The 12,764-nt window shown below is 45.9% G+C and overlaps 1 protein-coding gene across 1 annotated transcript in view; it reads left to right on the top strand.

The window, feature by feature from the left end:
* Nucleotides 1-12,764, top strand: part of Plb1 (phospholipase B1) — a 120,897-nt gene that overhangs the window by 40,744 nt on the left and 67,389 nt on the right. The window contains exons 15-17 of the mRNA XM_028873942.2: nucleotides 3,199-3,270; nucleotides 4,578-4,652; nucleotides 7,028-7,091. Of these exons, the coding sequence (XP_028729775.2) occupies nucleotides 3,199-3,270; nucleotides 4,578-4,652; nucleotides 7,028-7,091 (211 nt within the window). The remainder of the gene's footprint in view (nucleotides 1-3,198; nucleotides 3,271-4,577; nucleotides 4,653-7,027; nucleotides 7,092-12,764) is intronic.

The raw sequence follows: 12,764 nt of genomic DNA, 5'->3' as shown, positions 1-12,764 counted from the left end.
CTCTCCTGCAAATTCTGGAAATTCTTGTATAGTAGTGATGAAGGGACACACCCATGGGGACATTAAATCCCAGGTCCTTCCAGCAATCATAACAGCCTATGTTAAGTCTAACAGCAAGATGCTAGCGCCACCAGGCAGGGAAGAGGATGTGAGAAGTGTTCATACTTCAGAACTCTTTCCAGATCTGTTTTTTTAAAAATGTATTGCATTTGTTTATTGAGGGGAGGGGGTGAGCTGTGGTGTGCATTTGAAGGCCAGAGGACCTCCTGACAGATTATGCCAGGCTCGGTGGCCAGTGCCTTTTCCTGCTGAGCCGTTTCCCCAGCCCCCAGAGATCTTAAGATCACCCTCATCCGTCCCCATGTACTAGCTAATTTCAAGGTGGCAGAGCAGAGTGGAGGAGACTCCTAGCAATTAAGGGACCAGAAGATGGAGTAAAAGCAAGGATGAGACCAGGGACAGATGCCCCCCCCCTGGGGTGGGGGCGGGGCGGGGATAGTGCCTTTGTGTACAGCCGTGGGTGGTGGAGGAAGTAATTGGGTTTTCTGTCTTCTCTGAGGATTCAGGGTTAGAACCGGTGTGAGAACACTGGGTGACTGATATGGGAACATTTAACTTAAGGCTTGCTGTTGCCTGGGCCTTGAGACGTGATCCCAACTCTATAACCAGGCTGTCCTCAAACATAAGCAATCCTCCTGCCTCAGCCTCCCAAATGTTGAGATTATGGGCGTGTACCATCAAGCCCGTTTCAAGATAAGGTTCTAAACAAGAAGCAGGTTTATTGGACAAACCTATAAACTCTCCTCTGGGGTCCTTAAGAGATTAGGAGATTAAGATGTTAAGGGTTCTGTCGAATTCATTCATCCATAGGATAGATGCGGTTTCTTTCCAGATTCTCCCCTAGATTCTGACTTTCTTGAAAGACTGAGGAGGAGGAGAAAAATGCAGTGCAGTTGACCTCCTGACCCTGGCCATTAGCCAGGCCCCCCTCACCCCCGCCCCCACAATGCTCCCTTTGTGAACCACCTGGGCCCGGTTTCTAGGAGTGGCCACCATCAAAATAAAAACTGAAAGAGTTTGCCAGCCCCTTTCCTCCCCCACTCTGGGCCTGGAGACGCAGGCAGCCACTCTTTGTCCGGAAGTGACTGTAACCAACTGTACCCCCTTATTGGACTCTCCTTCCACTGGATCAGAACAAGCCACAAATCCTGAACGTTCGTTCCTTCTGGGGCACAAATGCAAAATTATTAGATCTTGAGGGGAATCCGAATCTTCATGGTTTTAGATGCGTGCCAGCTAGACACGGGTGTCCAAGCCAGTAACTACATCCCTGTCAAAGTCCATGTAAAGGGGGAGGGGGCACCGAGCTGCCCCAGAGCCTGGCACCGTGGGCGTGGCAGGGTTGAGAGCGAAGGATAAGGCTCCCAAACAGGAGGGAAAAGGCTTATGTAAAAGACACTCTGATCCCTCCAAGCCACTGCGGGGTGGTGGTTTGTTTGTTTGTTTGTTTTGGTTTTTTGAGACAGGGTTTCTCTGTGTAGCTTTGTGCCTTTCCTGGAACTTGCTTTGGAGACCAGACTGGCCTCGAACTCACAGAGATCCACCTGCCTCTGCCTCCCGAGTACCGGGATTAAAGGCGTGTGCCACCACCACCCGGCCGGTTTGCTTTTTTTTTAAGTTCTCTCTTTGCATCCCTCCCTCCCATCCCTTCCTCTCTGTCTCTTTCTCTCTGTCTCTGTGTGTGTCTCTGTCTCTCTTATATCCAGGATCTCACATAGCCCAAGCTGGCCTTGAACTTGCTACGTAAGTGAGAATAACCCAGAGTTTCTGACCCTCCACCTCCAAAGTGCTGGAATTACAGGCACTTACTGGGTCTTTATTCAGCACTGGGATCAAACCCAGGGTTCAAGCATGCTAGGCAAGCACTCTACTGAGTGAGATGCATCCCTAGTCCATAAAAAGAAGTTTTAAAAACATTCTCCCTTGGGCTGGGGATGTGGCTCAGTAGAAGACACTTGCCTGGCACGCAGAGGGCATGATCTTGATCTCAAGCGCTGAAGAAAAGCAACAAAAACCCCTGCATCTAATCCGATTGCCTTTCTTCCTCTTCATCCCCGTTTCTCTGGCGCTTTGCCGAAGTTCTGATGTGATGGTTCCACCTGGTGCTCTTCTCAGCACCATCTGTCTGTTGTCCGGTGGCCTTGGTGGTCATGGTACCCACCATTCATTCTCAAGTTGCTAGCCGGCCTGTTGTGAGTGTGGGGGCCGAGCTGCTTTTCCCTCTCCATAGCCCAGCTCAAGACTGGGACCCGTTTGACTTCCTGTGCAGTGGTGTAAACTTCAATTCAGAGGGTGGTTTTTCTTTTTTAATTGCACCTGGGTTTATGTGCAGGTAGATCGGTGGTCCTCAAACTGTGGGTTGCAACCCCTTTTGGGGCGGGTGTGTGTGTGTCACAGATCAGATCTCCTGCATATCCGAGATTAACATTACGATTCATAACAGTAGCAGAATTAGTTATGAAGTAGCCATGAAAATAATTTCATGGCTGGAGGTCACCACAACACGAGGAGGAACTGTATTAAAGGGTCACGGCATTAGGACGGTGGAGAATCACTGATGCACATGATAGCTACAGGCAGAAAGAAGTCAGGGCAAAGGATACGTGCTTTCCACATGCTGCTCGGGCTTGACCTTCCTCCTTATCTTGACTGCCCTGGCTATGGAAATCTGCATCAGTGCCCAGCCAACTGGACACAGGGGAGGACATGATGCCAAGTATGGTAACTACCCTGGGGTGATCAGGAAGCCATGTGACCCGATGCGAAATAATCTGTTTGGATTCAGAAGACCAATGTCAGTTTGCCTTGGATACCTGCTCCAAACCACGCTCGGTTTCTCCTCCTGCACTCCTGGGGAGATGGGCTAGGAAATCCTGTCAAAAAAACAACCCCCCCCAAAACCCACTCATCCTCACACAGTGGTCTTCACTACCGAATCCCCAGGAAGATGTAGGCTGCACTCCCCTGAGAGTTGAACCCTAGGTCTAAGACAGAGCTGGAAATGCCTGCAAGGGGCTACTGATCCAAGACTCAAACTCTGGGGGACTCCCTGGTTGGAGGGGCCCATCTCAGGAGTGCCATGGGATGGGGCTGATACATGCATGAGGCTTCTGTTTTAGATGTCACCTTCTTTTCTAGATGAAACCAGTGGGTCACAAAGATGAGATATTTGATGCAGCAGAGAGAAAGACGATGCAATGTCCATCTCAGGTAGGAGACTCTGGACTGGGCGAGGCGAGATGTGGGTGGCGACGTGGACTTTACTGAAAAGTGGGGTCTTACGGCGACATCAGCCCCGAGAATCTTGGGTCTGTTGCTCTGGGCTTGAGCACAGGTTGTACATGTAGCTGTCCTAAAACTTATTCCTATGGACTGTGAGATCAGTACTAGCAGAGTGAAGGCCCTCCATACCTGTGGATGTCCCAGGAACAAAACCATAGCTTATTGGCCTCCAGCTATGGTCCCTCTAACTTTCTTGGGGCCCCAGGTACCACCAGTTCGAGGCCTTCCTCTTCCTCAGGAGGCAGAGTTGATGAGTTCCTAATGCGTGTTGAAGTCTGTATCCTAAATATGTGTCCAATATGTAATAGACATAAGGTAGTCTTTCCAAATACAGGGATGAGGAAATAACATCAGTGATGGAAATTCCTTCTCTTGTGGGATACAGGTTGATTAGGGGGAGTGGGGTGCTTTCTTGATGAATTAGTAAGTTTGCTGTGGCTAGACAAACCTCTTTTCCTCTTTGCTGTGGCTTCCAAGAAGCCTACAGTGAGGTCCTCTTCTGTCAGATACATGTGTTTAGCCGGGGGATACAGACCGCTGAGGTAGAGAGATCTAGAGAGCATCAGAGATGGCTGGCTTGGGAATAGGCCATTTCAAAGCCCCAGGGATCTTCTTCAGGGGGTCAAGAGCCAACAAGAAGAAAAGCGGCAGAGAGAGGTTTGGCTTCTTGGAGAAGATACGTGTAAGAACTCAATGTTAGAATCCAGCCACTGCCCAGGCCACAACACCCATAGCAGCCTTTTCCCAGTCACAGAGACTGACAGGCACCTCCCAAGTCCCTAGCTAACAGACCTCTGGGGCCAGGGTCTCATTTATGGCCAAGGGAGTATTGATCACACGTCCTCTTCGCTAGCCTTTCCCCTGGCTCCTGTCTGGCTTGCAGGCTTACACGGTGAAACCTCCCCCAATCCCATTCTGCCACTTGGGCTCTGTCCCTCTCTTGAGAGACCCCACCATGCTGTGGGGTCTCTCTCTGGTGTTGGGCTCTGAACCGTCCTTGGAGCCCATACCATGAATGTTGTGTCTGTCCGCTTGCCTGTGACACTCCTAACATGTTTAATGGGTTCCTTACTCCCCAATACTCCTCCTCAGTGTCTCTCTTGAACCTCCCCCCCCCCCCGCACCTGAAACCTTTCAACATGAATGTTCCAGTTAACCATATCGATGATGATGAATTTGATTATTATGGGGTGGGAGAGCTCTGGGTCATGGCTGCATGTCACCTTTCTCTGCAGGAGAGCCCCTATCTGTTCACCTACAGAAATAGCAACTACCAGACCCAACGGCTGAAACCCACAGGAAGGCTTCAGGTAAGGGGACGACAGCCTTGTGTCTTTGGTTAGCTTCCATTTGGTTCTCTGTGTCCTGAAAGCTCCGTTTGCCTCTGGGCATCATGAAAGCTGCAGTTACGGGAACTGCAACAGGTCCCTGAAATTCAGCCAGAGCGACCGGAGGGGGACAGGGGCGGGCAGTGAAGGACCTCGAGGGTATGTGTGGCTTGCCTTTGGTGGCCTGGATCCACACCCTCTTAGACCTGTCTCCCTGCAGCTCTCACAGCATCATGAGGTGTTGGGGTTCCGTGGCACTGTGACAAGGTACCCCAAACCCTCCACAAATCTCTGGCTAGTCCTTGAACCTTTCATCTGAGGAGAAAGAAAAGATAATTGTCAGGGTAGCGGGGAGAAGTGAGGTGAGGTCTGGAACCCAGGTAGTTTGGGGACCAGAGAGCTTAAAGTCGACCCGTACCCACACTGTTCGCCTCTCTCATTACAGCTTGATTATGGTTTATCTCAGAGTCGCCTGGATGCTTCCTGCTGAGATTAGATAGGGCACTTTGCACTCCCCAAGGCATTCAAACAGCGAAAGTTTGATGTCTTTGTTATCGGAGAACCAGGACAAAGGTAGATAAAGATGACTTGGGAACACTCACACCAAGTGGTAGCCTGGACTTCTAGTCTTAAGAGACCCAATATGAACGATTCCCGAGTTACCAATGACCCCCATATTTTCTAATATTGTAGATGCATCTAGAAGGAAGCAGGCAAGTGAGATGAAGCCACTAGCTCTATGTTCAAATCCAGAGTCTTCCATATCCTGGCTCTGTGTTGATAAGCAAGGCCCTTAACCTCCCCCATGCCTTTGGTTTTTTCATTGGGAATTAGTGACTGTAATAATATTACCACAGAATTTTAAAGTGCGTTAAGAAATAAAAAGCACTTATTCCCCTGTCTGGAATGCAGTGACTCCTATTGAAGTGTTGGTATTGTTTTCTATGTATTGCTAATTTCCCTCAGGATACATTATTATATATTATATTATTATATATACATATATAAGTCTCTTGTATACCTCTAGAATGCAAGCTCAGAGAGGCAAGGACTCGGGGCCAGTGCCCAGGTATGATCTGTTAGGTGACTCAGTAGGTGAATAGAATGGATGCTAGATATGAGACTTTAAACCACAACTAGAATACACTGCCGCTCCAAAAGGAACATGCTGTGGTAGAGAAATGGACACCCCAGCCAGCAATGACATACACTACAACAACATGACATACACTATATGATATATTGACATACACTATAATGACATACACTGTAACAACATGACATACACTATATGATATATTGACATACACTATAATGACATACACTGTAACAACATGACATACACTATATGATATATTGACATACACTATAATAACATACACTGTAACAACATGACATACACTATATGATATATTGACATACACTATAACAACATACACTGTAACAACATGACATACACTATATGATATATTGACATACACTATAACAACATGACATACACTATATAATACATTGACATACGCTATAATAACAACTGGAATTAAAATTTTGTGTTGGGTCTTCTGGGAATACAGAGGAAGAAAGCCCAACTCAGAAAGTTCAAGGTAACTTTCATAAAGGTGCCCACCCATGGTCTCAGTGTTGAAGAATGACGAGGGATGAGTCTGGTGGATAGAAGGGTAAGAAAACGGAAGAGAAAAAGAAGAGTAAGGAGAATGACTTAGGCAAAGGCTCGGGGGTGTGGGAAAGTATCAAGGCTTTGGTCAAGGACAGACTAGAGTCGGATCAATGGATTTGATGCTGAGGTTGGCAAATGGCAGCCATTTATTCCATTTATTTCTCCGGTCAACAAGTAATATTCATTTTCTGTAAGGCTTAGCACCGTTCTCATCTACGGGCACACAACGATAAACAGCTTACCCAGAATGGCCTGACTTCACTGAGAACTGAGGCAGGGGAGGGTCACAGTTAAGTCTTCCTGAGAGAGAGACCACTGCGAATGGAGAGGAGGGGGCCCCCCAGCCTGAAGGAGGGGACACCGTTGAGGACAGCAACATTCTGACCCAGAGTATTAAAGGCTCAAGCTCAGGTGGAAGAGGCGGAGACAGACCAGAGCAATGTATTGTGGACAGTGAGCTATGAGGTTGAGAGAGAGAGAGAGAGAGAGAGAGAGAGAGAGAGAGAGAGAGAGAGAGAGAGAGAGAGAGAGATCCTAACAGACATGATAGTTCTATTCTGTTTTTATTGTAAGTGGTCTTTTCCAATATCTAGGTCCAACACCCACCACCACCGCCACCCGCTATCCCCAGGCTCTACTCTGGTGGATGATTTATTTTTCCCTGTGTGTCTCATTCCAGGCGAGAGAAGGCACAGAATTCAGCTGTCCTGACAAGGACCCTTCAGACGCAATCCCCACCACAGGTACATGGCTCTTGTGTTCTGGGAGTTCTCAACTCACTTGAGGGCTGAAATCCAAGTCAGAGCAACTTTAAGACAGCAAGGATTCCCAAGATCTGAATCAAGATGGGTGAGAAGGTCCAAGACAGTGTTTATGGCCCTGCATGAGGCCATAAGGTCATGTTTATGCTTGATTATCCTTTAACTAAAATAATAGCATCGTTATCAGGAAGTGTTTATTGAGCATTGACCCCATGTCAGGTCCTGTTGTGCAAGGAGCCTCGGGGTTGGTGAGTGCATTGTTCCTATCTTAAAACCTTGGTGGGTGAATTGGTTTGTGTCATTTCTCACTGTTTCTCTCCTTTCCCTCCCTCCCTCCCTCTCTCCCCTCCTTCCCTCCCTCCCTCCCTCCCTCCCTCCCTCTCTCCCCTCCTTCCCTCCCTCCCTCCTTCCCTTTCTCTCAAGACAGGGTTTTATCTATGTAGCTCTGGCTGTCTTGGAACTCACCCTGTAGACCAGGCTACCCTCGAACTCAGAGATCCACCTGCCCCTGCCTCCCGAGTGCTGGGATCAAAGGTGTAGACCATCACTCCTGGCTTCGCCCAATATATTGGGCTCTGAATATGAGACTCATGAAATGTTCTGGGTGGTCATTAGTAATCTTCCTAAAGAGGAAGCCACTTAAGCACTGTAGTTTTCTTGGCAGGTAAAGTAGCTTGGGAAATGTTGTCTGTACATACGGGAAGTCACACAAAGGTCTTCATGAGACCCAAATGACCCAGAACCCTAGCTAAGACATTAGTGCTATCTGCGCTCATGCTGGGCATTGGCGGATAATTAGATATGCTCACTTCTCAGTTTGTGTGTTTGTTCATTTGCTGGCGAGCTGTTGAGTATCTCCTATAAGCCGTTCAGTAGTGTCTGTCCTAGCTGATCGAAGCTAACTTCTGACCTGGATTACTGAAAAGAGAAAATTGAATTTGGAGAAGTTACAATACTTAAAAGGACTCTCACATCCGTTGTAATATTGTCTCCCCTCTCACCAAAGCCTGGATACAAAATTTATTCTTCAAAGCTGTCATGTAACAAAGTGGGCAATCATATTTAACCTGTTATCGTAACAAAATACTTAAAAAGAAATCATGTTTAGCCTGTGGTTTTAGAGCCTGAATACCCAACATTCGATGGCCTGTCTCTTTGGTGATCCCCTGTGTGGCAAAGTTCAAATCATGGTAGAGAAATAGGAAGAGAATTGACCAACGGAGTCATGTGTTGGGGTCGCCTTCATTTGTAACCACTCACTCTCATGAGAACTAATTCACCTTGCAAGGCCAGCGTTAACCCTGTCCAAGGGTGGCCTCCCAGCCCCCAGTGACCAGATTACTTGGCATTAGGTCCATCTCTTCAGTTTCTACCTCCCCAACACCACCATATTAAGGACCAAGCCTCCAGAACTTGAATCTTTGGGGGACCAAACCACATCCAAGCCCCACAGAAGTGGTGCGGATCGTACATGAAGATGAGTTTAGTCTTTAGACGTCTTACTCCTGTGTCTGATGATGCTGCATTCCTATTGATTTATTTACTGGTGGACTTTAACAGCCGAAAGGAATAATCATCTATATATGTGTGCCCTCCCACAGTAAAAACCCTCATTCTGAGGCGTAGATAGAGGTATATGTAGAGATATGCATATATCTAAATAAAGATAGAATATCAGCTGGAAGGTTTTAATAGCCATACTTTAATCTTATCATTCTGAAAGGATGATCTGTGTTCTGCAATCTCCCGAAATTGTGTTTCTGTCATGGCAACCATCCATTGGAACCTGCCATGCAGTAGAACCTATCTCCACATCTAAAAACCAGATAAAGGGCAGTCTTCCTTACTCCCTGACCCTAGTGACCATTGTGTTTATGAGTGCTGGAAGAAATTCAAGATTAGGAGATCTCAAGACTTTACGATCTGAGATACGTCAGTGATAGACACTGTTAAAGTAATCACACAGTTAGGTGATCCAAGCCTCCTTCCACTGGGCTAACCAAATGGCCTAGGACTGAACCACACATGCTCGTCCAGTGACATTTACACTCATTTAAGGGTGTTGGGGGAGACCTGGGAGTCCCCTGGAAGGTATCTGTCAGGAAAACAGCCACAGATAAGTGGGCAAAAGACCACATGACTATTTTCCTTCGATTGTTACCATGTTTTCTGGGAAGTTCTTCCCCTCTTGTGGAGCCCGTGATTGCTAAATGAAATGAGATCATATGAGACACAATCCTAATAGAGTTGGCCATTTCTTACACCCTCCTGGCTTAGCAAGTGGGTGGAGCCACTAAATACTTACTGAGCAGCTCTGGATTACTGAGAATTTTGAATTCATCCAATGAATTCTCAGAGTTGACATGTCAACTAGGCCACAGTACCACCACTCAAATACTGTCACTGAGACTATGGTATAAAAGAACTATTTTGCCTTCTAAATTATTTTCAAATCCCTTTCTGTGGTCCTTTCTTAGTGTGTTCCCCTCAACCCACAGATGCGTAGATCAAAAACGATGTAACAAAATAGGATACCGCCTGTCATCACTGGCCATGGTCCCTGGTGGCCTAGGGGCCTATTCTCACACCAGAGCTTGAGGGTGGTAGGACCTCATCAACTGATCTATGGGGCTTTGGGGATGAGATGTGGGAAGTTGGTGTAGGTAATTTTTTTTTTATAACCAATCAGCATTTGGAATTCAATAAAGAATAAAGACTTGTGCACCTGTAGGATATGTAAAGCGCTTTATGAACGCTGATAGTTTGATACTAGCTGGCCCTTCCTCTCGTATAGCTGGGATGACTTAAATATCAACTCGGGGTCTACTGCTGACTTCAGTTTTTTTTTTTCCAAAAATGGCACTGAGGAGTGAGAGGGAACATGGCCCATTGGCTATCCATTGAAGACAAGCTCCCAATTCTAATTCCATGCAATGGGAACAAGCTGTAGCTTGTGAGGCTGGGGGACACCAATGTGCTGCCTGTGTGTGGCTGTCACTCACCGGCAGTATGAGTCCAAAAGGTACATCCACTTCAGTTACTGCGCCTTTCTAAACTCCCAGTGCTGTGTATTTACCCCAGTCGGCTCAAGTGAGCTCTCCCAAAGCTCAGGTGAGGAATGGCCATGTTCCAGCGGTAGGCAGTCGCTCACCAGACCTTTCACCTCCTTGTAACCCAAGAGCCAATGCTCAGTGGAGGTTGTGAAGCCATCTACCTGTTCACGAGACTTGTGACTTGGCGTAGTAACCTGTCATAAGCAAGAAATGTTGTCCCATGGGAACTAAGAGACTGTCTGTCCCTTAGGACATCCAGTCTACTGAGCAAATTCAGATTCTCCCCCAAGAGACTCATTTATCTGTTTCCCTTGCCCAATGTTGGGTTTTTTAAAAATACATTTAGCATGTTTAAACAAATAAAAACAAATTGAGAATTTGATGAAGGAACCACCAAAATGCTAAAGAATCAGGTAGAACTTTGAAATCTGAACACAGGATGGTGAAAATTGGGCCCCTAATTAATATGGGGAAATAGTCATTGAAATTGGGACCCCCCTATTACTATGTTAAACAACATGGACAAAATGAGTAGAAAATAAAATTAGTGAACCGGAGGACAGATCTGGGGACATTCTTTGGATGTCAGCATCCACTGAGGTGTGATAACTGTAGAAATGAGAAAGTCCCCCAGGTAAGTCAGTGGAATTAGCGTCTACAGCCATGGTTTCCATGTCAACAGATTCAAACAATAATGTTCAGACAAAGAGTACCGTCTATAGTGAAATTACAGACTTTGTTTTAATACTCCCTAAACAATCCGTTATCACTTTTTTCTTTTTTCTGAGATAATCTAATTACATCACTTCTCCTTTCTCTTGTCTTCCCTTCAAACCCTCCAATCTATCCCTCCTTGCTCCCCAAGTTTCTTATTTGAACCTTTGAGATCTGTAAAAGTCAACCATCACAGACTACATAACCTTTCATTCAAGCTAATATGTTTTACTAATATACTTATGACTAATACATAGTAATCATCCGTACTCTTGGAGTGCAGTGTGGTGGCCTTTCGAGACATGAATACAATGTATAACAATCAAATCTGGAAAACTGGCATATACAACACCTCGGACCTGTATCATTTCTAAGTGAAATTAATATGTTTCTTGTATTCCTCCTATGAACAGGGTACCTATTTATTCATATACACTTAGATTAAAATCTCCAAAGGCAGAAATGGGGTTTTATTCTAATGTCAGTAAATAGCCATCATAGTGGAAATCTTTTCATAAGATCCTTAAAATTGCCGAGCAAATGGATTGGGAAGCCCTAGCTAACAAAGAGAGCACATTGACTTTTAGATTTCAGCATCAGATGGTTCAAGTTGTTGGGCTACACAAGAATAAAACTCCAAACTGCTAAACGCTACTCCTGAGTATGGCTTGTCATGGGCAGAGGCCATTTCTCCATCGTTACTGGGGTGTAGACTGCTCACTGTTCATAATGCCCCACCAAAGCTTGGCTGGCCTTCTGATAAAGGACTCTGTAGAAATACCCATGAGTTAATGATGAGTATCAGTCTTCTTTCAAGGTAGTGAACAGTTTGTTCCAGATAGCATTAATCAGGCCACATAAATTTAATCTTATCTCGAAATACTTGTCTTTCCAGAGAGAGCAATTGCTAAAGTGTTTTTACTCAAGTTCTGAGTCTTTATCACACGCAATGGTGTTAATAAACCTCAAACCAAGGTCTACAGAATATAAAACCAAAGAAATGCATGGGTTGTATCATAACAGTAGAATGCCAGATAAGCCAGCTCCTCCCACCAAGTCTTGCTTCATAGGGCCTATTTTCTCTGGCTGAGAATACAGAGTGTCCAACTAGAGAAGCCACTCCAGAAACTGTTTATACACGCGCACGTGTGCGTGCACACACACAAACACACACACACACACAGTGGGGGAGCAGAGGAGATCTGTCTATGTGTGCATATATTCTGTGTGCATATATTCTGTGTGCATATATTCTGTTTCATTTCTAGCCACCAAATTTAAGAGGTAATTATGATCTATTTGAGCTGCTGTTTACATTTTTTTGTAAACTTTATTTTGCACGCACATGTATAAATGTGTGGGGGTGTACTTGTGCCGTGGAGCATGTGCGGAGGTCAGAGGCCAACTTACAGGAGTTCTCTTTCCACCCTGTGGATCCTCAGGACAAAACTCAGGTCTTTAGGCATGGTGGCAGGAACTTTTTACACACTAAGCCATCTGAGCTTTTTTTTTTTTTTTCTCAGCCTATAATAAATGTTGGAGCTGTGGAGGCAAATCTGCCCATCGCCTTCACACTTTACCAACTGCAAAGACTTGTCCTGACCTTTGCATACCAGTTGGCATTCAGAGAATTCACTATTATGGCCCTGAGAAATAGAGCGATTGCCTGTCGTCAACACAAGCTAAAATAAACCACTTTGGAGTTGAGGGAATGGGTCTTATTTTCTGGTGTGCTTTTCCCCCCCTCCCCAGCCCCTCATAGCCTGATTTCTCTGGGAAGAGGTCATTTTTGAGTTTCCACGCTTAGCCCTGTAGGCGTGTGTTAATGTGTACAGCTGGGTCTGTGATTTGATATTGTTCTGCTAACCATATAGAGTAGCTGTGGAAA

Source organism: Peromyscus leucopus, chromosome 22 (genome assembly GCF_004664715.2).
Source record: "Peromyscus leucopus breed LL Stock chromosome 22, UCI_PerLeu_2.1, whole genome shotgun sequence".
NCBI classification, from domain to species: domain Eukaryota; kingdom Metazoa; phylum Chordata; class Mammalia; order Rodentia; family Cricetidae; genus Peromyscus; species Peromyscus leucopus.
The sequence above is the reverse complement of the archived record's forward strand: the minus strand, read 5'-3'. Positions and strand labels throughout refer to the sequence as shown.